This window comes from Bufo bufo, chromosome 3 (assembly GCF_905171765.1).
Source record: "Bufo bufo chromosome 3, aBufBuf1.1, whole genome shotgun sequence".
Classification (NCBI taxonomy): Eukaryota; Metazoa; Chordata; class Amphibia; order Anura; family Bufonidae; genus Bufo; species Bufo bufo.
Genome location: NC_053391.1, coordinates 466,816,547 through 466,843,284, shown reverse-complemented (window position 1 = coordinate 466,843,284; position 26,738 = coordinate 466,816,547). Strand labels below are relative to the sequence as shown.

Below are 26,738 nucleotides of genomic sequence, written 5' to 3'. Positions count from 1 at the left end.
CTATTTGGCAGGAGAGGGACCCTGAGATAAGACCGCACCCACACCCACCTCAGAAGCATCCACCTCAACAATAAAAGGTAGAAAGACATCAGGTTGTACCAAAATGGGAGCGGAAGCAAAACACTTTTTAATACTAGAAAAGGTTTTAAGCGCATCTACCGACCACGAGGAAAAATCCACCCCCTTTTTAGTCATATCAGTGAGTGGCTTAACAACAGAGGAATAATTCAAAATGAACTTTCTGTAATAATTGGCAAAACCCAAAAACCGCATCAGCGCCTTCTGATTCTCAGGAAGCTCCCAATCAAGCACAGCGCGGACCTTCTCAGGGTCCATCCGAAAACCAGAAGCGGAGAGAAGAAAACCAAGAAATTGAATCTCTGTAACTGCAAACACACATTTTTCCAGTTTAGCGTACAATTTATTCTCCCGCAGAATCAGCAAGACCTGACATAGGTGGTCCCGATGAGTTTTGAAATCAGGAGAAAAAATCTAAATGTCATCTATATACACCAGTACAAATTTCCACATTAAATGATAAAAAATGCTGTTCACAAAATGTTGGAAGACGGCCAGAGCATTCATCAAACCAAAGGGAATAACCAAATTCTCGAAATGACCCTCAGGGGTATTGAAGGCCGTCTTCCATTCGTCCCCTTCCCTGACCCTGACTAAGTTGTATGCCCCTCTTAAATCCAACTTAGAAAAAACTTTAGCCCCAACAATCTGGTTAAGCAGGTCCAGGATCAGAGGAAGCGGATATGGGTCACGAATTGTGATACGGTTAAGCTCCCTGAAATCCAGACAAGGTCTTTAAGAAGCATCTTTTTTCTTAACAAAAAAAAAACAGCGGCAACAGGTGACTTCGAGGGTCGAATGTGTCCCTTTCTCAGGCTCTCAGAGATATAAGTACGCATAGCGACTCTTTCAGGTTGGGAGAGATTGTATAATCGTGATTTTGGCAGCTTGGCGCCTGGGATGAGATTAATAGGGCAGTCGTACTCCCGGTGAGGGGGCAACTCCTGGAGACCACTCTCGGAAAACACATCAGAAAATTCAGAGAGAAAAGATGGCACAGTCTTGGTAGAAACCTCTGAAAGAGACGCCGTGAGGCAATTCTCTCTGCAAAACTCACTCCAACCATTTATTTGCCTTGCTTGCCAATCAATGGTGGGGTTATGTTTAGTGAGCCAGGGTAGCCCCAACACTAGAGGAGTAGGTAATCCGCTTAAGACGAAACATGACATATCCTCAACATGAGCGTCACCCACAGTCAAACGGATATTGTGAACTATGCCCTTTAACGATCTTTGAGAAAGTGGAGCAGAATCGATAGCAAAAACAGGTATATCCTTTTCCAAAGTGCTCACCTGGAAACCATGAGTTGTTGCAAATTGATTATCAATGAGATTGACAGCTGCTCCACTATCTACAAAAATCTCACAAACAATGTTCTTGCTGTCTAGCGCCACCCTGGCAGGTAGGAGAAAACGGGAACTACAAGCAAACCTTCAATTTCCTCATCAACCTTGCCAATAGTAGCTGATTGAAAGTTTTTAGAGGGTTTCTTTTATTCTTTTTTTTTTTTATTACCCTAAGAAAACTCCATGAATCTCCTAGAGGGGCAAACATTAGCCAAATGATTTATACCCCCACAACAGAAACAAACCCTCCTCTGAGAGCTGAATTCTCTACTATCAGAGGCAAGCAAACCCAGCTGCATGGCCTCCTCCTCAGAGGGGATTGAGACAGACTGAGACCCCTGCGCACTGAATGAGACAGCCCCACTGTCCTTGGGCTGAATATGACAGGAAAGAGTAGTCTCCTCTCTCTCTCTAAGATGCCTGTCAATACGAACAGCTAGAGACATGGCAGACTCTAAGGACGCTGGTCTCTAATGAAAAGCAAATGCATCTTTCAATCTTTCCGAAAGACCATGGCAAAATTGACTTCGGAGTACAGCATCATTCCAACCAGTATCAGCTGCCCATCTCCGAAATTCAGAACAATATATCTCTGCGGACTGTTTACCCTGGCATAAAAGACGCCGTTTAGATTCAGCCAGAGCAATACGATCCGGGTCATCATATATCTGCCCCAGGGCTGCAAAAAATTCATCCACCAATCGGAGGGGCCGTGCCCCCACCGGCAGCCAAAAGGGACCAAGACTGAGCGTTATCCCTGAGCAGCGAGATGATGATCCCCACCCTCTGCTCCTCATCACCAGCGAAATGGGGAAGTAGGCGAAAATGGAGTTTGCAAGCCTCTCTAAAGCAAACAAAATTCTCACTACCCCTGGAGAACGTATCCGGAAGCGAGATCTTAGGCTCAGAACAAACTCCATGAACACCAGCAAAACCGGTCACCTGAAACTGAGACACAGTTTTACGGAGATCTGCTACCTCCAGCGAAAGACATCGCATGCGGTCAATCAAGGCTGAAACCGGATCCATGCTTAAGACGGTTTTGGCGGTTTATAATGTCACGGGTGAAGTTGCAGATAGCTGGAACTTATAAATAAACGACCGACTGGCTTGATCCCAAACTAAGGCGCATATAGGTGCACCCTTTAAAACCCTAAGAGCTCTCCCTTACTGCTAAGCACATTCAAGGGTCTCAATGGTAGACGATTGCATGCCCACGTACCTAAGACTGTGTGACACATGAAAACCCTATAATAGTGAGGGGACACGACCACCGGCTCCCTGCACTTAATACGGACGGAGTCAGGGTCACCTAGAATCAAGCCAGCAAGGAAACACAATAAAGGAAAAGACTTATCTGAGAAAACAGCAGCAGCAGCCTCCAGCAGTGAACACTTCATCCAGGAAGTAGTATAAACCGCAAAGTGAGGCAGTATGGGAGGGAATATAAAGGAAGACAATTAGTCTAAATAAGTGACACCTGGCAGAAGGAAAGGAGATGACAAAGTGAAACCAAAACAAAGAACGTCATACAAGAGGTAGAGAAGAACGTCTGTCAGACCTTGTCACAGAACTGGCAGTGACACCCAATGGTTGAGCGCGAAAGATACTGCGTGCAGATAGGAGAATTTTCCAGAAGGTTAACCATCATTGCAAATTTACCAATCTAGACTTTTTGGCACAGCAGCCAGAAAGAAGCCTTTCCCCAGTAAAAAAAAACACATAAAAGTTTGCAAAAAGTACCTAAAGAACGCTTAGACAGTGAGAAACAAGTTTCTCTGTTCTGATAAAACCAACACTGAACATTTTGGCCTCTAAGCGTTACGTTTAGAGGACACCAGGCACTGCCCAATACCATCAATACAGTAAAGCATGGTGGTGGCAGCCTCATGCTGTGGGGTGTTTCTCAGTGGCTGGGACAGGGAGATTGAGAGTTGAGGAAAAGCTGAAAGGAGCACAGTACAGAATAATTCTTAATGAAAACCTGATCCAGAGTGCTCTGGGCTGAAAATTTACCTTTCAAAAAGACAATAACCCTGAACTCACAACCAAGACAACACAGGAGTGACTTAGCAACAACTCTTTGAATGTCCTTCAGTGGCCCAGCCAGAGCTTTGATTTGAACCCAATCGAATATCTCTGGACAGACCTGAAAATGGCTGTCTACTGACGGTCCCTATCAAATCTGACAGAGAAGAATGGCAGAAAATCCCCAAATCCAGATGTGCAAATCTTGTGGCATCATACTCAAGAAGACTGGAGGCTGTAATTGCTGCCAAAGAAGCTTCAACTAAGTACTGAGTATAGGGTCTGAATACTTAAGTAAATGCAATATTTTAGTTTTTACTTTAAAATAAATTAGCAAAGATTTTGAATACTCTGTTTTCACATTCTCATTATGAGGTATTGAGTGCAGAATGATGGCAAAAATCAGAACTTTTTTCTATTTTAGCACAGGGCCGCAACATAACAAACATAACAAAAGGTGAAAAAAGTGAAAGGGTTTGAAGACTTTCCAAATGCACTCTACTAGATTACTCTGATCTTGCCTTTGAAAAATATTTGTTCTGAATTTTGTATGTTGGAAGAATTTCAGTAAAAATATATTTTAAAAGAAAATACATTTTTCTTTATCTGGAAATTTATTAGTGTAAATTGACTCTCCTATAAATTTTGCCTGTTCCTTAGGTCTGATTATGATGCTGCTTTCATGCCTCAGAAAGTATCTCATGAATGAGTTTTTAGATGTTTCGAACAGCATAGTCCATGCATGAAAATTGTTGAACTTACATCTCTTCAAACATTTGCCTACATTTTCATGATTTTTTATTGCAGCTTTATACATGATTTTCTTTTTCTCCTACGAAACAGCTTCTTAGAAGGGATTCTTAGAGCAGTTAAATACCTCAAAACATAGCCTGAGTGCACACTGACTAAAGAAATTACATGTTTATTCTGATTGTAAACCTGTAGGCAATCGCGGAGAAACTGGCCCACCAGGACCTAAACCTGACATAATGCCAATATTAATGGAAATGAAGGGAGAGAAAGGAGATTTTGGTAATTCAGGATTTAAAGGATTTGAAGGGTTTAAAGGTAAGAATAATAAAAATGATATAAACAATATTATATTATTTTGCATCACTATATAAATATTATTTACTTCAGTGATATAACCTGGAAAATTAATTTAATAAGTATGTGTCATACTTTAGGATCTAAAGGTATGCCAGGTCATCCAGGACAACCTGGACAGCCCGGTTTACCTGGAATGCCCAACTATGAGCAAGGTGAAAAAGGAGAAATTGGAGTATTTGGGCACCCTGGATTTCCAGGAGTTCCAGGCCAGGTTGGGCCACCAGGCATTCGTGGATTTCCAGGATTTACTGGTCCCAGAGTAAGTCTATTTCATTGGCAAGTGTGTAAAAATTTAACAGGAAACAAAAGTGGTAGGCATCACTATCCTTGAATTAAAATTAATTTGGTGCATATAAGCAGTATGAGCTATTATTAATACTATATTGTTAATACTATAATAGGACTGAGTATTCAAGAGCAACTGAATTAAACCTGATCAGGGGCTGATTGGCCACAGATCTTACAGGGAATTTTCCAGGTGGGCCGATGCCCAAGGGGCCGCCTAGTGGAAGTTTTTGGGGCTGTATTTTGTGCTGCTGGCAGTATTTTGTGATGGACTGTGGTATTTGGCTCTGTTGGGGTAGTATAATGTGTCACAATATGGTATTGCAGGCCCTGCCTTCCATCCACTTGGACCCAACTACAAAACGGGGCCACTTTTAGTATTTTTTCCAGGGCCACTTTAAGTTCCCAGTCTGCCCCTGAACCTGATATTACTTTTGTATACTATTCATACAAAAATGGTATAAAGCTATGTCCACCTTCGGAGGCAATTTTTTAATGATTGCATGTTTACTTATTTTTGTCTAAAAATATATTTTTTTAATTGACCTTTATTAAAAATATTGAGCTGTTATGTCACAAAGGGTTAACTGTTTTTCTAGCTGTGTGACTGGTACTTTCACTTTGTGCCGTTCATCTAATAAACCTTAACTCTAAACTACTGAGAGGTCATTAACACTTATTTAAGCCACATTCTTATAAGTAAAATAAGAACTGAGCTATAATTGGTGTTTATAAGGGCAGAGAGGGGAGATAAGGAGTCCGTCTGCTCCTGGTCTGATGGAAAAGACAGAAAATCCAAATGGTGCTACTAGAACATGCAATGCACAGCAAAAAGGACGCCATATTTTCAATAAAGACCAATGACCAATGAGCTCATAATGTGTACAACGCAAAAATAAAAACAAATTGCCCCCAAAGGTGTACATTGCCTTTAAGGTCACCTCAACATTTTAATATGGGGTTCTACAGAAGCTGGTTAATAAGGCTTGAATATGCTACAAACACTGTCATTACCTGTTTGCACACACAGGGTTCGAAGGGAATGCCTGGTATTTTTGGCCTTCCAGGTGAAAGAGGTAGTTTTGGAGATACAGGTAAGCTCTGTCTAGATGATTTTAATGTTATTTCCAGAAAAATAAATCAAGTGTATAATGTATAAGTTATTCCTGCTTTATAAATCACAGGACAAATTGGAGACACCATAGACATGCCTGGAGAGAGAGGATTCAAGGGTCTGAAAGGAAACAGTGGGTTTCCAGGTACATACTCTTAAGAGAAATAGTATATAGTTATATAAATTTTTTACACATTAATGTTTCAAAAATTTAAATGTTCCAATATCCTAATTAAATACAAGGATTGGTTTTATGCAGATATGAGCATAGTTAAGGTACAGGATATTATAGAGCAGCATTGTGAATAAAGACTGGAGCCTGCACCTTTACTAGGACATAGACACTAGCACATGGTTTTAATACCAGAGACTGAAGACTTTAAAGTGGTGCAGATGGATCCTACGGAAATAGTAAAGAAAATGTTTTCTTAGCTCAAACCGCTCAAAAATGTACACTACAATGGATAGTGCTGCACTGTCTTAACCTTCTGTTACCCTGTCAAACTTTACTAACAAATCAAAAAACATGGACAGCACAGGGGCTAAGTGGTTAGCAATGGTGCCTTGTAGCGTTGGGGTCCTAGGTTCAAATCTGACCAATGACAATATCTGCATTTGTATGTTCTCCCTGTGTTTGGGTGGGTTTCCTCCCACATTCTAAAGACTTACTGATAGGGAACTTAGATTGTGAGCCCCACTGGTAATGTCTGCAAAGCGCTGCGGAATATAGTAGTGCTATATAAGTGCATAAAATAAATAATGTTTAGAATAAGCCCTGTTCATAGTTTAATATGCACCTGATATAGTAATAGTAATATAACATTATGTGAGATTATATCAGAACATCTGACCAAATCTTCAGTGGCTGTCCGGGGAGTGAAAGTTAATGTTGTACACAATCATTTTTAGCAACCATCATTCTCCCTTTATAATACTTCTGAGTGAAATAGGAGTCATTTGGCCAAAATGCAACTGATACCTCTGCACCCTCTATAGTTACACCCCTGACTTGTTGGGGCTGTGCTGGAGCTGTGGCAGAGAAAGTAGAAGGGTTTACATCATGGGTTTACTTGGATACAGCAAAAGGAAGTGCAACATAAGGGATACATACAAACCAAAATGATGACATGAAAAGGGGTCAGGAGAATTCATATTGAAAAAATCATGGGGAATATGTACATGACATGAGCATATCTGTTAAAACCATAGTAATCTCAGAAAACCCCTTTAAGACATAAGCACATTTTCTGCATAAAATCTATGGAATAGGATATTTCCTGATCATGCACGTTCCTAACAAATGATGAGACTATCTCTGTAGTATTTGTATATATATATTGCATTCAGAAAGACTTCAAACCCTTTCACTTTTATATATATTTTGTCATATCAATCTGCAGAATGTAAAAATGTTTTGCTAATTTATTAGTCCCTTTCCAACATCTGCCATACATGTACTGTGGATGTAGCGTCTTTAAAGATGGTGACCGGAGGCTAATGTCTGTGATCTCAGACATTTAACCCATTTGATCACAGCATCTGCTGGCCAAAAACCCAGAAGTGCACACTTCCTGAGTAGGAACGCCTCCCCCTGGCTGAGATCGTAATAAGCCAGAGCCTGTACTAGGCTTCTAGGATTATTACTGGTATAGTCCAATTCAGACCTGCATATGGCAGCACTGTATTGGAATATACCGATCTTTGTATAATGTAATGGATACAATCTCATTACATTATACAAATTGGAATCTAATGATTGCATGTTGGGTTCCACTTGTGAGCCTAAAAAAAGTAAAAAAAAAGTTTTTTGAAAAATATGAAAAAATTTATAAAAATGTAAATCACCCTCCTTTCTCCAAAATAAAAATAATAAAAAAATAAACATAATAGGCATTGCCATGTCTGAAAATGCCCCTACTATTAAAATATAAAAAAAAAAATTATACCATACATAGAAACACAATATGGCTGATTCACAGTTTTTCATCACTTCACCTCCTACAATTTTTTTTATAAAAAGTGATCAAAAAGTCATACACACCTGGTATCAATAAAAACTACAGATCATCCCGCAAAAATGAGCCCTCACACAGCTCCGTAGATGTAAATATATAAAGTTAATGTGTGTCAGAATATGGTGATGAAAAAAATTAATTATTTTCCGAAGTTACAGTGCATTTTTTTTCAGTGTTAAAACACAAGAAAAACTATACAAATATGGTATTGCCGTAATTGTACTGACCCAAATAATAAAGGGAACAGGTCAATTTTGCCATGTGAAGAAGGGGTTAAAAATGAAAAAGTAAAATTTTGCATGGACATAAGTACTCAGACCCTTGTTGTGACACTTGAACTTTAGCTCTGGGGGCCTCCCATTTCTCTTGACCTTCTTGGAATCTTGGAGATGTTTCTACACCTTGATTGGATGTGTTGGGGAGACACTGCTCTGTATATATGAGGTCTCACAGCTGACAGTGCATATCAGAGCAAAAAATAAGCCATGAGGAGGAAAGAACTGACTGTAGAGCTCAGAGACAGGATTGTGTGAAGGCACATCACTGTAAAAGGGAACCAAAAATTTTTTTGCTCCACTGAAAGTTCCCACAGTGGCCTCATCATTCTTAAATGGAAGAAATCTGGAACAACCAGAATACTTCTAAGAACTGGCTGCCCCACCAAACAAAGTACTATATTTTTCGCTCTATAGAATGCACTGGATAAAAAATGCACTAGGTTTCAGAGAAAGAAAAAAATATTTTTCATCAGACCTCAAATCAGACCTCCAATCTTCATTAGACCCCCAAATTAGACCCCCAATCTTCATCAGACCCCCATATCAAACTTCAGATCCGTCTTCCATATTAGACCATAATAGACCTCAGATCAAACCCCCATACTAGACTTCAGATAAGACCTAAAATAACGTACCTCTTCAGACGGTGCCACCACTGTGCACATCCAGCAGCACTTCCTGCACTCACTGCTCTCTGTTCTTTTCTGGGCCCGCACTGCACTGTGACCTGATGTCGCACAGCATCAGGTAATAGGGCATACACTACGTCATGACGCTGTATGCACTCAGGATAGCGCACGCCTGGAGAAGAACAGGGAGCGGTGAGTAAAGCCAACACCAGGAGCACTGTATTCACCACGCCCCATTTCTACTGCATAAGGCTACTTTCACACTAGCGTCGGGGCTCCGCTTGTGAGCTCCGTTTGAAGGGTCTCACAAGCGGCCCCGAACGCATCCGTCCATCTACCAATGCATTCTGAGTGGATGCGGATCCACTCAGAATGCATCAGTCTGGCAGCGTTCAGCCTCCGCTCAGCAGGCGGACAAGGTGTCCGCCTGGCCGTGCGGAGGCAAACGGATCCGTCCAGACTTACAATGTAAGTCAATGGGGACAGATCCGTTTGAAGTTGACACAATATGGCTCAATTTTCAAACGGATCCGTCCCCCATTGACTTTCAATGTAAAGTCTGGACGGATCCGTCTGAACAACTTTCAGACTTCGAATTTTTTCTAAACTATAGTGCAGACACCAGACGGATCCTCTTTGAACGCTAGTGTGAAAGTAGCCTAACAGTGATAGCTTCCGTAATGGAAGTGGTCACTAGTATTCGCTTTATAAGACGGCTTGCCATTTTCTCCCCACTTTTAAAGTGAAAAATCTGGTAATTGGGATAATCGGGAGAAAGACCTTTGTAAGAGAGGTGACAAGAACCCAATGGTCACTAGTGGCTGAGCTCCAAAGATTCTATGTGCGGATGGGAGAAACTTCCAGGAGGTCAACCATCACTTGGTTATCACTTGCCCAATACCATACGTACAGTGAATAATGGTGGTGGCAGAATCATGCTGTGGGGTATTTTTAAGCAGCTAAGACAGAAACACTAGTCAGTGTTTAGGGAGAGCTGAAAAGTGCAAATTACAGAGATATGAAAACCTGATCCCAAGTGCTGTGGACCTCAGACTGGACTGAAGGTTCACCTTTCAACAAGACAATGACCCTACAGCCAAGACAACTCAGGAGTGGCTTAGGGACAACCCTGTGAATTTCCCTAAGTGGCCAAGCCAGAGTCCTGACTTGAATCCAATTGAATATCTCTGAAGAGACATGCATATGGCTGTCCTTATTCAGCTTGACAGGGCTAGAGAGGATCTGTATAGAAGATTGTCAGGAAATCCCCAAATCCAGGTGTGCAGCAAACCTTGTGGCATTATACTTAAGAAGACTGTAATCTCTGCCAAAGGTGCTTCAACTAAGTACTCAGTAAAGAGTCTGAATACTTATGTCATTGCATTATTTTCCTTTTCAATAAATTAGCAAAGAATTTGAACATTCTGTTTTCACTTTGTCATGATGGATGTTTTATTTAACTCAAGGCTAGAACATCACAAAATGTGAAAATTGAAAAGTGAAATATTCTGAAGACTTTCCGAATGCACCGTATATATATTAGTTAATACTGAGGCAGTATGCAATGTTAAAACTTGCCCATATTGTATTTATAATCCGCACATCTTTTACATTAACCAAGTACTTGGTGGATTATTTGTGACTTTGCAGGACTCAGAGGAAGACCTGGAGACAAGGGATTCCAAGGAAATGCAGGGTTTTCAGGCATTGAAGGAATGAAAGGAGAAACAGGACAACCAGGAGAAAGGGGCAACATAGGTAATGTCAGTGTACATAGCAAAACTTATGTATGCTTTTAATTGTTACTGTTTTTCCATTCATTAGTGGGGTTCAGATCTTGAACTTGTTGCACTTTTTAAATTATTTTTCCTTAGGTTTACCAGGTCTTCTGGGTCTACCTGGAGCACAGGGTGATCCTGGATTCCCTGGCATTCCGGGTGGACAAGGAAGTAGTGGCATTCCAGGGTTGCCTGGTCAGCAAGGTAAAATTTAGCATAAGTATCGTTTTTTACGATTAGATATGAAAGACTGTAAATAAATAGACATTTCTCTTAATAAATTCCAATGCATAGGTTTTTATTAACACCTGTCCCATCTCAGAATTATTTCTCAACACAGTCATCACTTAATGCATTTCTTTCTAAATAGCAAGGTAACATCATGTAAGTGCTATTGCTCCTGTCAACTAAATGCCACAAACTCATTTTTCATTTTATTTAATGTGTTGCATTTTGCTTACCCCCACCAGCAAATTGCATACAATTAACACAGGTATACGTTTCTTGACTATATTTCCTATATATTCTTTATAATCATTCAGTCATTCAATTATACTGTATCTACCTATGAAACACATTACAGTAGCTTAACAAAGTACTTGGTATCCATTAGATATCTCTACTTAGGATTTCTATTTCCTGCTAAGTACCCTTAAAGTAGTTGTTCAGCTTTCAAACCCTTTTAGGCAGCACCCCGGTATCTGGATGAGCCAGGGCCTCTCTTCCCCTCCAAGCCCAGTCAAACCCCCTGCAACCATGGTCGTTGAAATTTGTTTTGCCATCTTACAATACTGTATTGCAAGCAATTTCTGAACTATGGAGGCAAAATGCTAAGTTAAATATTGCATTTTCAAAAGGCAAACCATTGAAATGGGCATTTTGTGGTTTGGAAAAAAAATCAAGCTATAAGAGACATACTCTTCTTTATACATATGAATCACCTACATATCCAGTATCATAATGTAATGGAAGCACTTTGCTTTGTATTATCAATGCATTATGAACAATTATTTACAGGCTTTCCTGGATTCAGAGGAATTTCTGGACTCGAAGGTCTGACAGGGACTAAGGGACAACAAGGCACATCAGGTATGTTTAACATCAGTTCTTAAATGTAGCAATCAGGTTTTAAGCCGGATCTAAATGTCTGTATATTTTTAATAGGCACAGATTCATTTGGTGCATCAGGTGTAAAAGGCCCCATAGGTGAGAAAGGCAACCAGGGTGAGCAGAGTAATGTTGTTGGATTACCTGGAAATACTGGTGCAAAAGGAGTCAAAGGAGAGCCAGGTCAGTTCCATTGTTTTTGAAATTTGTATGTGCTAACTTTGTTTTTACTAAATTTTTACAACTTTTAATACTCTCTTGTGAGCTCATGAATCTAAAATAAAAGTGTACATGGGGCAAACTCATTTTATCAGAGGATAGTTTCCACATATTCAGTAAAACAGGGTTACTGCAAAACCTGAAGTTCTGGCATCCAAATTGGTGGGACCTGGGAGCAACTGAATAACATATGTAGGCATTTGGCCAGTGAAAGTGTCTTACATTTGTAAAATCACTTAATTGTGGTTAGATATAGCTGGATATACCTCCAAAGATGTCAGTCACAAACATTTCCTACATCAGGAAATCTGCTAATCTAGCCTTTGCGTGTCCCAAGCATGCTGGAGTAGACATTTGTAAGATTGCTTTGAAAAGGAACTGTATTGCTGCATTATATGTACTGGATGGAACAGTCCACTATCACTGGTATATTGCTACGGTTTGTGCTTTGGTGTCACATTTAAAAATGATTTGCTTATGCAGTTATGCCATTAAGAAATAAATCAAAGGACTCTGTGTTTATTAGGTTTGCCTGGTTTTATGGGTTTACGTGGATTAGATGGTGTCCGTGGCGTTCCTGGTGTTTCTAACTACTCAGGAAGCCCAGGAGATGTTGGGTCTTCGGGTCCTCTAGGGCTACCAGGTATTTTGTCTTTATTAACTGAGATATCAGAATTTCATTGTACATTTCAGTTTTGTGATCATGCCTTTTATACCATAACTTTATAAAGATGAGAGATCTGTGTTTTATTTGCTTTCAGGCTACCCAGGTCCCCAAGGAAGACCAGGTGCACCCTCACGACCCGGAGTTAAAGGAGAGTCAGGACCCCAAGGTTTAGAAGGAAAAGTGGGTGATAAAGGAATTCCAGGTGATAGAGGACCACAAGGATTTACTGGTATCCATGGCTTTCCTGGAGGGAAAGGTAACATGCTCCATAGCAGTTTATTTGCGCTTCTTCAGTTTACTTGTAAATGTAACACTAGTTTTTAATGTCAAAAGGTGGGATGGGTGACCAAGGTAATGAAGGTGGATTTGGATTACCTGGATTCCCAGGAGACAGAGGTCCTAAAGGACCAAAGGGTAACCGGGGGCCACAGGGTGAGTACCAAATTAATTATCTCCACTGTATTTATCAAGTTTGTAATTGTAACTGTAATGTAAGGTTAATCAAAATGCAAAATGAACTTTCTTGATTTTACAATAATCTGTTACAGGTCTGCAGGGTGAACCTGGATCAACAGGGTTAGCAGCTGAACCATTACGTATGGAAGTGGAACCTGGTCCTATTGGTATAACAGGAATTATAGGTCCTGAAGGCAGCAGGGGAGACATGGGACCCCATGGTTTTGTTGGTGATAAAGGTATGACTAATTTTAGTGTTAATACTAACACGGTTAGAAATAAAACTGATATACTGCTTGCTAGGCTGATTACAGTGCTGTGCCTTTAGGTTTCTCAAATTTTTGGAGAGCTGAAGATGCCATGACTACATGACGGTATACATTTGCTTAATTTTTTTATAAATACAGTACATACATACTAGTGACATAGGTCATAAATGCAGGATTGTCTGGCAGGCTGTTCTGGCAGGGGAACAGCCTGCCAGATCCATGCTAATGTTGGCATACGTGCGCTGCCGGAAGTCCGCCTCAGCCCCATTCACTATAATGGGGACAGGCGGGAGATGCGGCCGCAGCACAACAAATATGCAGAGAGGCAGCTGGACAAAAAACGCAGCATTATAGTGAATGGGGCTGGGGGGGACTTCTGGCCGCACACGTGTGCAAATGTTAATATGGATCCAGCAGGCTGTTCCCCTGCTGGAACAGCCTGCCAGACAATTGTAATGCCAGTGGGAAAGAGGCCTAATGGGGTTATCCCACAAAAATCTGGATTTGCATACCATGATTTTAACTATAGCAATGCAAAATATGTTGCTGGCCAATGTAATTTTCACCCATACTCTCTACTTTGCTGCCCTAGACTTTTTGTGGGTGGGTCCTCACATGTGACCATCAAGCACCTGCATCTCCCGAGAGTGCATTGCATTCAGCTTGTGCTAACCCATTACTGCATAGAAAATAGTCCCTCAAACGTAGGACCAGAAATTCCACTAATAAATAACATTATGGTATGGTATGCCCCCCTCTTTTTCCACTGTCTACAGATATATCTGTATAGTTCTATGAATTTAGGCCTCATGCACACGAACGTAATTTCATTCCGTGTCCGTTCCGTTTCTTGTGGACCATATATGGAACCATTAATTTAAATAGGTCTGCCAAAAAAACGGAAGGCACTTCATGTGCATTCCATTTCCGTATTTCCGTTCCGCAAAAAATAGAACATGTCCTATTATTGTCCGCATTACAGACAAGGATAGTACTGTTCTATTAGGGGCCAACTGTTCCGTTCCGCAAAATACGGAATGCACACGGACGTCATCTGTTTTTGCAGACCGCAAAATACATACGGTCGTGTGCATGAGGCCTTAGAAGTAGGGTGAATGAAAGGTGTATGGGCTGCCTAACCTGCTATGAAGTCACTACGCCAGCACTGCGAGGAAGGAGAGAGCAGGGAAGCTACTGAGCATGCCCGTCCACCACTGAATGCAGGAGAAGGTGGTCCAGAATTTCAGCCACATTAGAAACAGCACGGGGCATCACCAGAGAGGAAAATGGAATGTACAGTCGTGGCCAAAAGTTTTGAGAATTACATAAATATTGGAAATTGGAAAAGTTGCTGCTTAAGTTTTTATAATAACAATTTGCATATACTCCAGAATGTTATGAAGAGTGATCAGATGAATTGCATAGTCCTTCTTTGCCATGAAAATTAACTTAATCCCCAAAAAACCTTTCCACTGCATTTCATTGCTGTCATTAAAGGACCTGCTGAGATCATTTCAGTAATCGTCTTGTTAACTCAGGCAAGGATATTGTGGCTACTAAGATTGCACCTCAATCAACAATTTATAGGATCATCAAGAACTTCAAGGAAAGAGGTTCAATTCTTGTTAAGAAGGCTTCAGGGTGTCCAAGAAAGTCCAGCAAGCGCCAGGATCGTCTCCTAAAGAGGATTCAGCTGCGGGATCGGAGTGCCACCAGTGCAGAGCTTGTTCAGGAATGGCAGCAGGCAGGTGTGAGCGCATCTGCACGCACAGTGAGGCTAAGACTTTTGGAAGATGGCCTGGTGTCAAGAAGGGCAGCAAAGAAGCCACTTCTCTCCAAAAAAAACATCAGGGACAGATTGATCTTCTGCAGAAAGTATGGTGAATGGACTTCTGAGGACTGGGGCAAAGTCATATTCTCCGATGAAGCCTCTTTCCGATTGTTTGGGGCATCTGGAAAAAGGCTTGTCCGGAGAAGAAAAGGTGAGCGCTACCATCAGTCCTGTGTCATGCCAACAGTAAAGCATCCTGAGACCATTCATGTGTGGGGTTGCTTCTCATCCAAGGGAGTGGGCTCACTCACAATTTTGCCCAAAAAGACAGCCATGAATAAAGAATGGTACCAAAACACCCTCCAACAGCAACTTCTTCGAACAATCCAACAACAGTTTGGTGAAGAACAATGCATTTTCCAGCACGATGGAGCACCGTGCCATAAGGCAAAAGTAATAATTAAGTGGCTCGGGGACCAAAACGTTGACATTTTGGGTCCATGGCCTGGAAACTCCCCAGATCTTAATCCCAGTGAGAACTTGTGGTCAATCCTCAAGAGGCGGGTGGACAAACAAAAACCCACTAATTCTGACAAACTCCAAGAAGTGATTATGAAAGAATGGGTTGCTATCAGTCAGGAATTGGCCCAGAAGTTGATTGAGAGCATGCCCAGTCGAATTGCAGAGGTCCTGAAAAAGAAGGGCCAACACTGCAAATACTGACTCTTTGCATAAATGTCATGTAATTGTCGATAAAAAAGCCTTTGAAACGTATGAAGTGCGTGTAATTATATTTCACTACATCACAGAAACAACTGAAACAAAGATCTCAAAGAAGTTTAGCAGCAAACTTTGTGAAAACGAATATTTGTGTCATTCTCAAAACTTTTGGCCATGACTGTACATAAAGAACTAACAATATTTTTATTGCATGTATATTGCAATATTACTTTATCTGAAATGCCCTTTTTTTTATATAGTAATACTTTTCATGGGTTAACCCCTTTAACTAAACCTATCACTAGTACCTACAGCTATAGCAGTACCTGAATAATAATTATTAGATTGCTTTGATGGAATTGGCTTTACCATGATCGTAAAACCTGTATTACATGTGATGATTTTTTGACAGATGATCACTAATCATACGAACGCTCATTAGCGATCTTGTAGTGTAATACTGCCGCTGATTGCTCGAGGAATGAGAAAACACTCGTTCATCAGGCATTTGTAATTTTTAAGCATGCTTAAAGGGATTCTGTCACCTCTTTGTACCCTATAGAGATGCATACATGCACAGCTAGATCGCCGCTAGCATGTCCGCAATATATCTGTCCCATATCTGTGAGTGGTTTTATTGAGTGTAAAAAAAATATTTTATATATATATGTAAATCAGCCTGCTAAGGAGCCCAAGGGGCTGCAATAACCGTTCTGGAGCCCAGCCACGCCCCCTGTGGAGGAGCCCAGCACCGCCTGTATCCACGAATCTCCTCCTTGCTCACACAGTCAGATCGCCGTAATCTCGTGGTGTGCGAGCTCACACATGCGCAGTTCCTTCCCTGAGGCTGATGCCAGCACAGGGAAGGAACACTATGCCAGCACTGCGCATGCGCGAGCTCGCGCCTCGCGAAATTACAGCGATCTGACTTCATGAGCAAGGAGGAGATTCCTGGATACAGGCGGTGCTGGGCTCCTTCACAGGGAGGCGTTGCTAGGCTCCAGAACGGTAAGGCTACTTTCACACTAGCGTTCGGAGCGGGTCCGTCTGATGTTTCATCAGACGGATCCGCTCCTATAATGCAGACGTTTGTATCCGTTCAGAACGGATCCGTCTGCATCATAACTTAGAAAAATGTCTAAGTGTGAAAGTAGCCTGAACGGATCCGTCCAGACTTTACATTGAAAGTCAATAGGGGACGGATCCGTTTGAAGATTGAGCCATATTGTGTCATCTTCAAACGGATCCGTCCCCATTGACTTACATTGTAAGTCTGGACGGATCCGCTTGCCTCCGCATGGCCAGGCGGACACCCGAACGCTGCAAGCAGCATTCAGGTGTCCGCTCGCTGAGCGGAGCGGAGGCTGAACGCTGGCAGGCGGATGCATTCTCAGCGGATCCGCGTCCACTGAGAATGCATTAGGGCTGGACGGTTGCGTTCGGGGCCGCTTGTGAGCCCCTTCAAACGGAGCTCACGAGCGGACACCCGAACGCAGGTGTGAAAGTAGCCTTAGTCCAGCCCCTTGGGCTCCTTACCAGGCTGATTTACATATATATAAAATCATTTTTTACACTCAATAAAACCACTCAGAGATATGAGACAGGTATATTGCAGACATGCTTGAGTAAAAAGAGGTGACAGAATCCCTTTAAAAATCATTGTTTACCAGCGGCAGATTGTGCTGTGTAATTACTATCTGCCGCCAACAAACCACTAGACAGTTATAGGGACAAGCAATGGCAAAGCGATCGGTCCTCCCCATGCTGCGGAGATCACTGCATGTAATAGCAGCAGCCTCCTCCGCTAGCTAGCAGGTGATTGCTGGGAGGCAATGATTCCCTTCTGACAAACACTTGCTCAATCAGCCTGTGTAATACAGGCTTACGTTATGCTGTTGATAGTGCTGGAAACATTGGAGAATATTAACCACTATCTAATTTAGAAGCTTAATTGCTTTCCAGGTGCACAGGGTCAACCGGGTAGGCAAGGTGTTCCAGGTATAGCTGGAAGGTCTGCAGTACCTGGCGCTCGTGGAGACATGGGGATTATAGGACAAAGGGGTCCTCTAGGATTTAAAGGTAAGTGAACTAACTAATGAATCATACTAAAATGTACATTTAAAAAAATGTATACTTTATTGATTGAAGCTTTAGTTTCTGAGATCTTTAACTATGAGATGTTTTCTATACTATCTGTTTTTTCACACCATGAGAACGTATCTCCTATCCACAGGGCCCCCGCCAATCACAAGACCGAGGTGCCACATTCTTGTGATTGGCCAAGAGTGGTGGTCATTCATGACCGGATATTTTCATTAGTACCATTTGGGGATATGCAATATCTATCACTTTCTTAGAATTTTTTAGTAGATGGGATGAACAAAACAGCAATTCAGCAAAACAGCAATTCTGTTTTTTTTTTAAATGGCGTTCACCATGTGAGTTAAAGAGGACCTGTCACCATTTCTGACACGCCTGTTTTAGTAGCTACATGCATTCTCCATGTAATAACAATTCTGGAGCATCTATTATTATGTCTGTATGTTGTACAATTCCTTTATTATTTGTACTAGAAGTTCTGAATGAATTGCTAGCAGTCTGCAGTAAGGGTACAGAGGGGCGGTAACTAGTTGGGGGTGTGTCCCTGCACAGACTGACAATGGCAGCACTGACTGGATAGAGTGAGACTGTGCAGAAACACACCTCCCAACTGGTTACCTCCCCTCTGTACCCTTACTGCAGACTGCTAACAATTAATAGTCATCAATATCTGATCGGCAGGGGTCTGACACCCGGCCTCCCTGCCAATCAGCTGTTTGAAGAGAAGGCGGCACTTCATGAGATTTCCGCTTCCTGTCCATTACACTGCACTTCGTCTCCATTCACTTAAATGGAGCAAGTACTTGTAATTACACTACGCAACTGCTCTACAGGAGACGATGCGTAGTGTAAAGACCAGGAAGACCTCCTTGTCAAACAGCTACTCTGCATGGTCTTCAATATAAATCGCTGCACAACCCCTTTTAAGAACGCAGCCCCATTTCTCAAATCTGACATACCACTTTGTGTGGTAATAACTTTGGAATGCTTTTAGATATACAAATTATTTTAAGGTTGTTTCTTTTGTGACACATTGTACTTCATGTTAGTAGTACATTTTGGTCAATATATTTTGTTTTATACAAAAAAAATCCAAAATATAATGAAAATTTAACAAAAGTTGCAATTTTACAAATTTGAATTTCTCTTTTTTTAAGACAGTCATATCTCACAAAATAATTAATATTTACTATTACTATTTACACTTTATATTGGCAGCATTGGTCAATTTTACTTTTATTTTTTGAATAGGTTAAAAGGGTCCAATTCAGTTCTAAAGTGGCTATGAGAGGCCTACATATTAGAACCCCCCATAAATCCTATTTTAAAACCTGCACCACTCAAAGTATTTAAAATTACATTTAGGAAGTTTATTTCACAGGAAATAATGCAAAACAGAGGGGAAATTTAAACATTTCATTTTTTATTTTATTTTTGCAAATTTTCCAATTTAATCAATTTTTTGGAAAACAGGTGATAAATAGAACCTGTACCAGAACCAAATTTATTACCCTGCTTCTGTAGTATTTTGAAATATCCTATATGTGGCCGTAGTGTGTTACTTGACTCGCATACCAGCATCAGAATTGAAGGAGCACAGTGTGGATTTTGTGGGTGGTCTACATTTTTTTCGGAAGTTTTTCAGGTTGCAGAGGCCTTGTCGTGCCAGTAAATAAGAAACACTCCTTAATGCCCCATTTTGGAAACTACAGCTCTTAAAGAATTTATAATATGGGTGCAGTGAGCATTTTGACCCCACATGTGTTTCATAGAATTTATTACAATTGGGGAATGAAATTAAAACTTAAATGTTAATAACGTGTAGTTTTAGCTCATTTTTTATATTTTTACAAGAGTTAACAGCAGAAAAAGCAACCCCAAAAATTGTTACTCAGTTACTAATAAGTACGGCAATACCCCATGTGTGGGCACACAGCAGGGCTCAAAAGGGAAGGAGCATTGTTTGGCTTTTGAAGTGCAGATTTACTGGAATGCGTTTGGGCACCATGTTGAACTTGCAACACCCCTGAGGTACCAGTACAGAGGAAAACCCAAAAGATAACCCCATTTTTGAAACTACATCCCCAAGGAATTTAGTTAAAGGTGTAATGATGGTTTTATCCCCACAGGTGTGTTATAGAATTTATTAACATTGGAATGTAAAAATGAAAAATTACACTTTTTCCAATAGTATGTTACGTTAGCCCCAAAGTTTAAATTTTTTCCAAGGGTTAAAAGGAGAAAAAACACTACGTATTTTGTTACACAATTTCTCCTCAGTACAGAAATACCAGAATTGTGGTCATAAGCTGCTGTTTGGAGACATGACAGCACTCAGAAGGAAGGAGCAGCATCTGGATTTTGTCAAATGGAAATTGCTGAAATGTTTTTAACAGCCATTACTTTTCTTTTTTCTTCTTGACTGAGCTGTGTTTGGCATTGTTTTTGCAGGACAAACAGTAGTTTGTTATTGGTACCATTTTGGGGTACATTTGGCTTTTTGATGACTTTTTAGTTCATTTTTTGGGAAGCGAGGTGGGTAAAAATTGCAATTCAGTCAGTGTTTTTTATTTTTATGGTGAATTAAAAATATGTTTGACATTAGAACCTGATTTAAACAATAAGTCATATTCTGATGACAAAATCCCTATGTTTTTTTTAACAGGAAACCCTGGGGTACCAGGTGCTGGTGGGTTGCCAGGCATGCCAGGAAGAAGTGTGAACATAGGCTATCTCCTTGTAAAACACAGCCAGACTGACCAAGAGCCAATGTGTCCTGTTGGCATGGCTAAACTGTGGAGCGGATACAGTTTGTTGTATTTGGAAGGACAGGAGAAAGCACACAATCAAGACTTAGGTAACAGGATCTTGATTTTTTTTTGCATTGGAATATCATACATGTTGTCACGTATAGCTAACTGATGGACGATTGTCTCACTTCTGTTGACACAAGACATTGTCAAAACCTAAGAAATATTCTACAGTAGTGCAGTTCTATCCGAACACTGCCCATGAATATAAAGCATATACATAATAAATGTAAATGGTCAGTATACATTAAAAGGTTTTTCTGCCACTTAGATATTGATGGTCTATCCTCAGGATAGGTCATCAATATCAGATAAGTGGGGGCCCGAAATATCCACTGATCAGCTGTCTCAGGAAGCCAGCGGGACCTCAAATTATACAGTGGATGGAGACAGAAGCACAAAGTTATGTCCATTGAGTACTGGCTGTGTCAGGTACTGCAGCTCAGCTTCCATTCAAGTGAATCAGAACTGAGCAGCAGTATGACTGCAGACCAAACCAAACAGCAGCAGCAGCTGCCCAAGACAGCTGTTTGGTGGGAGTGCCAGGTGTGTACCCAACATTCTGATATGAATCACCAATCCTGAATACAGACAATTCATTTATTTATCTACACACGACTGATCTTGACTTCCCACCTGGTATACAGCTCTATCTTTATACTGCTCCCTGAGGATAGGTCATAAGTATCTAAATACCAGGAGAGATAGTACCCCCCTAAATCATCATTAATGACATGATAGACTTGAATTGTGGAAGACATCTAAAAAAGAAAATATCTACAAATAATCATTGTTTGAGGTGTCTAACCACAATCTGCCAGTTTACTATGCTTTTAACAATTGTTCTGATGATAGCAGGTACATTGCAGCATTCCAGTTGTATAATCCTATCTGCTGTGTTCTCTAGGTCTGGCTGGATCCTGTCTCCAGCGCTTCAGTACAATGCCTTTCCTATACTGCAACCCGGGTGATTTGTGCTATTATGCCAGTCGCAATGATAAATCTTACTGGCTATCAACCACAGCTCCTCTTCCAATGATGCCTTTAGTAGAAGAAGAAATTAAACCCTATATAAGTCGCTGTACTGTCTGTGAAGCTCCTGCAGTTGCAATTGCTGTCCATAGTCAAGATGCTTCCATCCCATTCTGTCCCGATGGTTGGAGAAGCTTGTGGATTGGATACTCATTCCTTATGGTTTGTATTTTCTAGGGGTTTTATACAATTAAACTTTAAATAACATAAAATAATTAAAGGCTCACTAACATACAAGATATAATTGCTTACATCCAAATATGAATATATCAAACATTATTAAAATCCATCCTAATTTAAAACTAGGAGCATGGAAACTTGTTGTTACACCCATTAGTTTGGGTCTAAACACAGACTTGTGAAGCAGCTTCATTAGGAACTTGCATGACATTTGTGCAGTATTTTCCATATATCGTGTTGTGACACAAGAGTTGCATGTTACATAGCTATATAGGTCACAGTGGTAACAATTTTGACCGGGTGGGAGAAGTTGTTGGCCCGAGCTGTACTTTTACACCAGGGCCCATGAACCTTTAGCTGTTCCACCTAATCTATGCATTCTAAGCGACTCTCTTAGGTATAAACTAAAGCATCCTTTTTGTTGTATATTGATAGATACATAAACTGTAGCTGCAAAATAGGTATTATTGTAAGCATATAATTAAAGGGGTTGTCCGGGTTCAGAGCTGAACCCGGACATATCCCCTTCTTCTCTCACTCAGGGCAAGGGCTTTTTCTGCAGATCCGGTGACGTACGGAGTCTCTGCTAGGCAGAGGCTTCCGCCTAGCAGTGAGCCTGGTGACATCACTGGCACTAATGGGTGGGCTTTAGAATTGCCCTACCCTGTAAAATGGCTAGGGCAGCACTAAAGCCAGCCCATTAGTGCCGGTGACATCACCGGTAACACTGCTAGGTGGAAGCCTCCACCTGGCAGTGTAAAAATGTAAACAAAACAGACCTTGCCCTGCCCGATACAGAGCATGGCAAGGGAGAGCATCGGAGCATGAAATGCTCCAATGGTCATGTCAGAAGGGCTGAGTGGGGGAAGTTGGGGATATGTCTGGGTTCAGCTCTGAACCCGGGCAACCCCTTTAATTGATGTAATCTATCTTCCAAATCTAACTTTTCCATCTTTATCTCAGCACACAGCCGCAGGTGATGAGGGAGGTGGACAGTCTCTTTCATCTCCTGGCAGCTGCCTAGAAGACTTCAGAGCAACCCCATTCATTGAGTGCAACGGTGGTCGTGGAACTTGCCACTATTTTGCTAACAAATACAGCTTCTGGCTTACAACTATTGACAAGACATTCCAGAGCTCTCCGTCATCAGATACACTGAAAGCTGGCCTGATTCGAACTCATATCAGCCGCTGCCAAGTTTGCATGAAAAATCTGTAAAATGAGTTCTATGTAGATTATCTTTTTATAAGAAAACATTTAACAGATGTATTATTGGTGCTCAATGTTAACTTATTACCTCACTAGTCGATTTCACAAGAAAATATTGTTTTTCACCCATTCAATTATCGTTATGTCATTACAGACAACTCCATTCAGATGCCATTCATACATATTTCAGTAATATCATCCGTATTTTACTTGTTTTTATAGACAAAATAAAATAAGTGATACATGAATAATTCGCCTGATGTACTTAACATTTTTCTTTTTGCACCTTCCCTGTTCTGATTTGAATTGACTAGGACCAGTGTGGATCATATTGTTGAGTAGAAACAATTGAAGCTCCTCGCCATTTAGTCATTTCCTGTAGGGCATCAATGATATCAAAAGCTCCTCTGTAAATGGGCTACATTTGCTGCATGTTAAGAGGCAGTGTGCCAGCTTCTGTTGGTGCTTTTACTCTGCTGCCTGTAGGGAAATGATTTTACTCTTCACTTATTATTAGATGACTTATTATAAATAACCACAACACTCAGACTCACCATGGATCTTCAGAATCTAAGTATAGAATACTATGGGAGTTTGCTTTTGTTTCACTGGAACCGAGGCTGGTCCAGATGAACGGCCAAAATCGAAAACTTAAAATGTGGCCACATTAGACCCATATCAAAGTGGCCTTGCATTGTATTCCAGCACCCAGGCAATGTGTTATACTTTACAATGGGTAGAGGTAATTAGAGACCATTCAGCACCACACTGGTTGTAGATCTTTTTGTACTGTTCTTTTTTGTCTCTTCTTTACTGCTTTTCAATATAGCCACTATGTACGGACATAGTCTTTACAACACCGTATTGTAAACCTTCATTTTTTATATATGTCTTTTGGCTCTCAAGCAAACCCTTTATCATTTAAATTTTATCATTTAAATTTTATCATTTGCACGTAATGGTTTTAACAGTCCCTGAAGCATTCTCTAAAATGACAACATAAATAAGCAAATACAATATCTGTACTGTACATAGAGTTTACTGGAAAAAGAAAACTGTAAATAAAATGAATGTAACATTACATGGCATTGCCTTCACTTTTGGGCCTTAATATGTAGTAAATTAACCCAGTGTCTATACCATATTCAGTATCAGGAGATACGTTTATACTGTATGCTTTAATAGTGGGTAACACAGTTAAGCAGTGCTAAATGTTATCCACTAGAGGGCGCCAACAACTTCAGGCCTAATACTCATTGTACATACAGTATATTGTTTAATGCACATGCATCCATCCAAACCATTTTTTTTACATTGACAGCAACTGAAGCTTTATGTACAGAAATGTGTATTGCTAGTAAATATATCTGCAGTCCAAGTCAACAGATTGTATAATCCATTAGTTTATCTACCAAGAGCTTAATAATTATAAAAAAAAACTATGTTCAAATCATTAAGATAACAGCTAACATTATATAACATAATATCACTGGCTGAATTGACATCTGCACCATTTGAGCTGCATGCAAAACAACAGACACCACAATAGAACCCAATAGTCTCCATTATAAGTCAGTGGCATCCATCAGGCAATCTTGGGGTCCCGCCATGTGACTGATCCGGAAATGTGTCCTGGTTTCCGTTTTTATCAGAAACCATGACCAGATGTGAACAGATTCTTCTAAAGGTACACTGAGATAGTAGAAGGCTCCCCCAATATAAGCAGCCAAGAGCAGTGTCATTCATATGGCTGGACATCCTTCCTTTTAGAGGTGGCACTGTAGGGATTCGGGCTGTCAGCAGTGGGCCTCTCTATGATTAGCTGGTCTCAATGGGACTCACAACCCTTTTAGCTGCAGAACGTTGGGAGTTCTGTAACTTCTGGTCTAAAAAGACAATCTATTTGTGGGTGGCTATGGTAACCCAAAGTGTAATTACAAATCTAAGAATCCTTCACTGAGGCCTGTATCGTATTCATGGACTGCACAGATCATTTACACAAATAATACAAAGTACTTAAAAAGTGCCTGTCAGCTCTCCTGATACGTCTGTTTAGCTAATACTTGCACCCCTTATAAAAGATCAATGTACTTGGAACTATGTTTTGTACCTGTCATTCATTCCAAAAATGTATAACTACATTGACAAATCCCCTTTCTATATCCATTGACAATACCCCTTGTCTGACACCTAATCAGTTTTGACAATGTCAGGTCCTATTCGCACTTAATTTAATTTTACTTAAAGCAACCCTCCAGTCCAAGCGGATTTGACTGTACATTGCTATACAATATATGATCAACGTACCTGGTGCTGTCCTCACGCTCCATCCTGTTTCTGTTCATCTGATCTTCTACTTCATTGCTTTCATCACAAAATGGCTGACAGTCTGAGACAACGCAATGCATGGTGTGCAGCGATAATCTGAGATACGCCCCAACTGTCCTTGAATGGACCAGCACCTCTGCCATCGGTGCCGGTCCATCCGAGAGCAGGGGGATGTGTCAGACTATCACTGCATACCATAGTCCAAAACGGAGTTGTCCATTTAGTGAAGAATGCAACAGGGAAGCAGAACAGAGGAGTGTCGGCAGGATGGATCATAAATTTGTCAAATTTTCAGTTTAAACTTGAGAGTCGCTTTAAACAGATATTACAGGAGGGCCGATAGGTCATCTTTAAAGGGATTTCCAGGATTTTTATATTAATGACCTATCCACAATATCTGATCGGTGGGGTCCAAAACTCTGCACCCCGCCGATCAGCTGTTCTGAAGTAGCTCCGGCGATGGACCTACACAGTTCCTTCCATCTTGTAGTAGACAAAGCTAGTTACAGCAATGCTGCTCCCATTGCAGTGAATGGTAGCAGTGCTGCAGTAACCTGCTCTATCCACTACACAATGGACGAAGATGTGTAGTTCTAGCACTGAGCTACTTTGGAACAGCTGTTTGGCGGGGTGTAGTGTTGGACCCCCACCAATCAGATATTGATGGCTATCAAAATAATAATCCTGACAACCCCTTTAAGTACTACATACCAATAGTTCAGTTCCTAGTGTGATCACAATTGTTAGCTGTTTTTCTTTGTTTAGATTTTGAATTTGGAGATCTTCAAATGCTGTTGTAATTATCCTGAATAAAAGTATATTTTATAGTTATTGATGTGTCTATTATATGTCATAGCTTTCATAGTTAGAGTTGGCCTCTTTAGGTATAATGTGAAAAAACGTAGCAAACATGAACTTAGGCAACTTAAAGGGTTTCTATCACTTCGTTTCACCTATTTAGCTTTCAGACACTAGCGATCCGCTAGTGTCTGCTTTATCTAACCATCCTAATATAAGAGCTTATTGTCCTGCCGTTTAGCTAAAAAAATAACTTATATAGATATGCAAATGAGCCTCTAGGTGCTATGGGGGCATGATTAGCACCTAGAGGCTCCGTCTACCTTAACAAACTGCCGCCGCCCAGCGCGTCCCTCCAGCCCGCCCATCTCCTCCGGAATGCGATGCTCCTCGTATTCGGCGCATGCGCAG

At 40.9% G+C, this 26,738-nt stretch overlaps 1 protein-coding gene across 1 annotated transcript in view; it reads left to right on the top strand.

The window, feature by feature from the left end:
• COL4A2 (collagen type IV alpha 2 chain) overlaps window positions 1-24,282 on the top strand; it is a 294,339-nt gene extending 270,057 nt beyond the window's left edge. Inside the window, exons 34-49 of the mRNA XM_040425227.1 lie at window positions 4,398-4,520; window positions 4,640-4,821; window positions 5,878-5,941; window positions 6,032-6,106; window positions 10,534-10,641; window positions 10,758-10,865; window positions 11,679-11,750; window positions 11,826-11,951; window positions 12,514-12,630; window positions 12,749-12,910; window positions 12,988-13,086; window positions 13,203-13,349; window positions 17,833-17,949; window positions 20,636-20,827; window positions 21,688-21,974; window positions 22,956-24,282. Coding sequence (XP_040281161.1) covers window positions 4,398-4,520; window positions 4,640-4,821; window positions 5,878-5,941; window positions 6,032-6,106; window positions 10,534-10,641; window positions 10,758-10,865; window positions 11,679-11,750; window positions 11,826-11,951; window positions 12,514-12,630; window positions 12,749-12,910; window positions 12,988-13,086; window positions 13,203-13,349; window positions 17,833-17,949; window positions 20,636-20,827; window positions 21,688-21,974; window positions 22,956-23,210 — 2,234 coding nt within the window. The 3' untranslated portion in view covers window positions 23,211-24,282. The remainder of the gene's footprint in view (window positions 1-4,397; window positions 4,521-4,639; window positions 4,822-5,877; window positions 5,942-6,031; window positions 6,107-10,533; window positions 10,642-10,757; window positions 10,866-11,678; window positions 11,751-11,825; window positions 11,952-12,513; window positions 12,631-12,748; window positions 12,911-12,987; window positions 13,087-13,202; window positions 13,350-17,832; window positions 17,950-20,635; window positions 20,828-21,687; window positions 21,975-22,955) is intronic.
• Window positions 24,283-26,738: the final 2,456 nt, after the last annotated feature.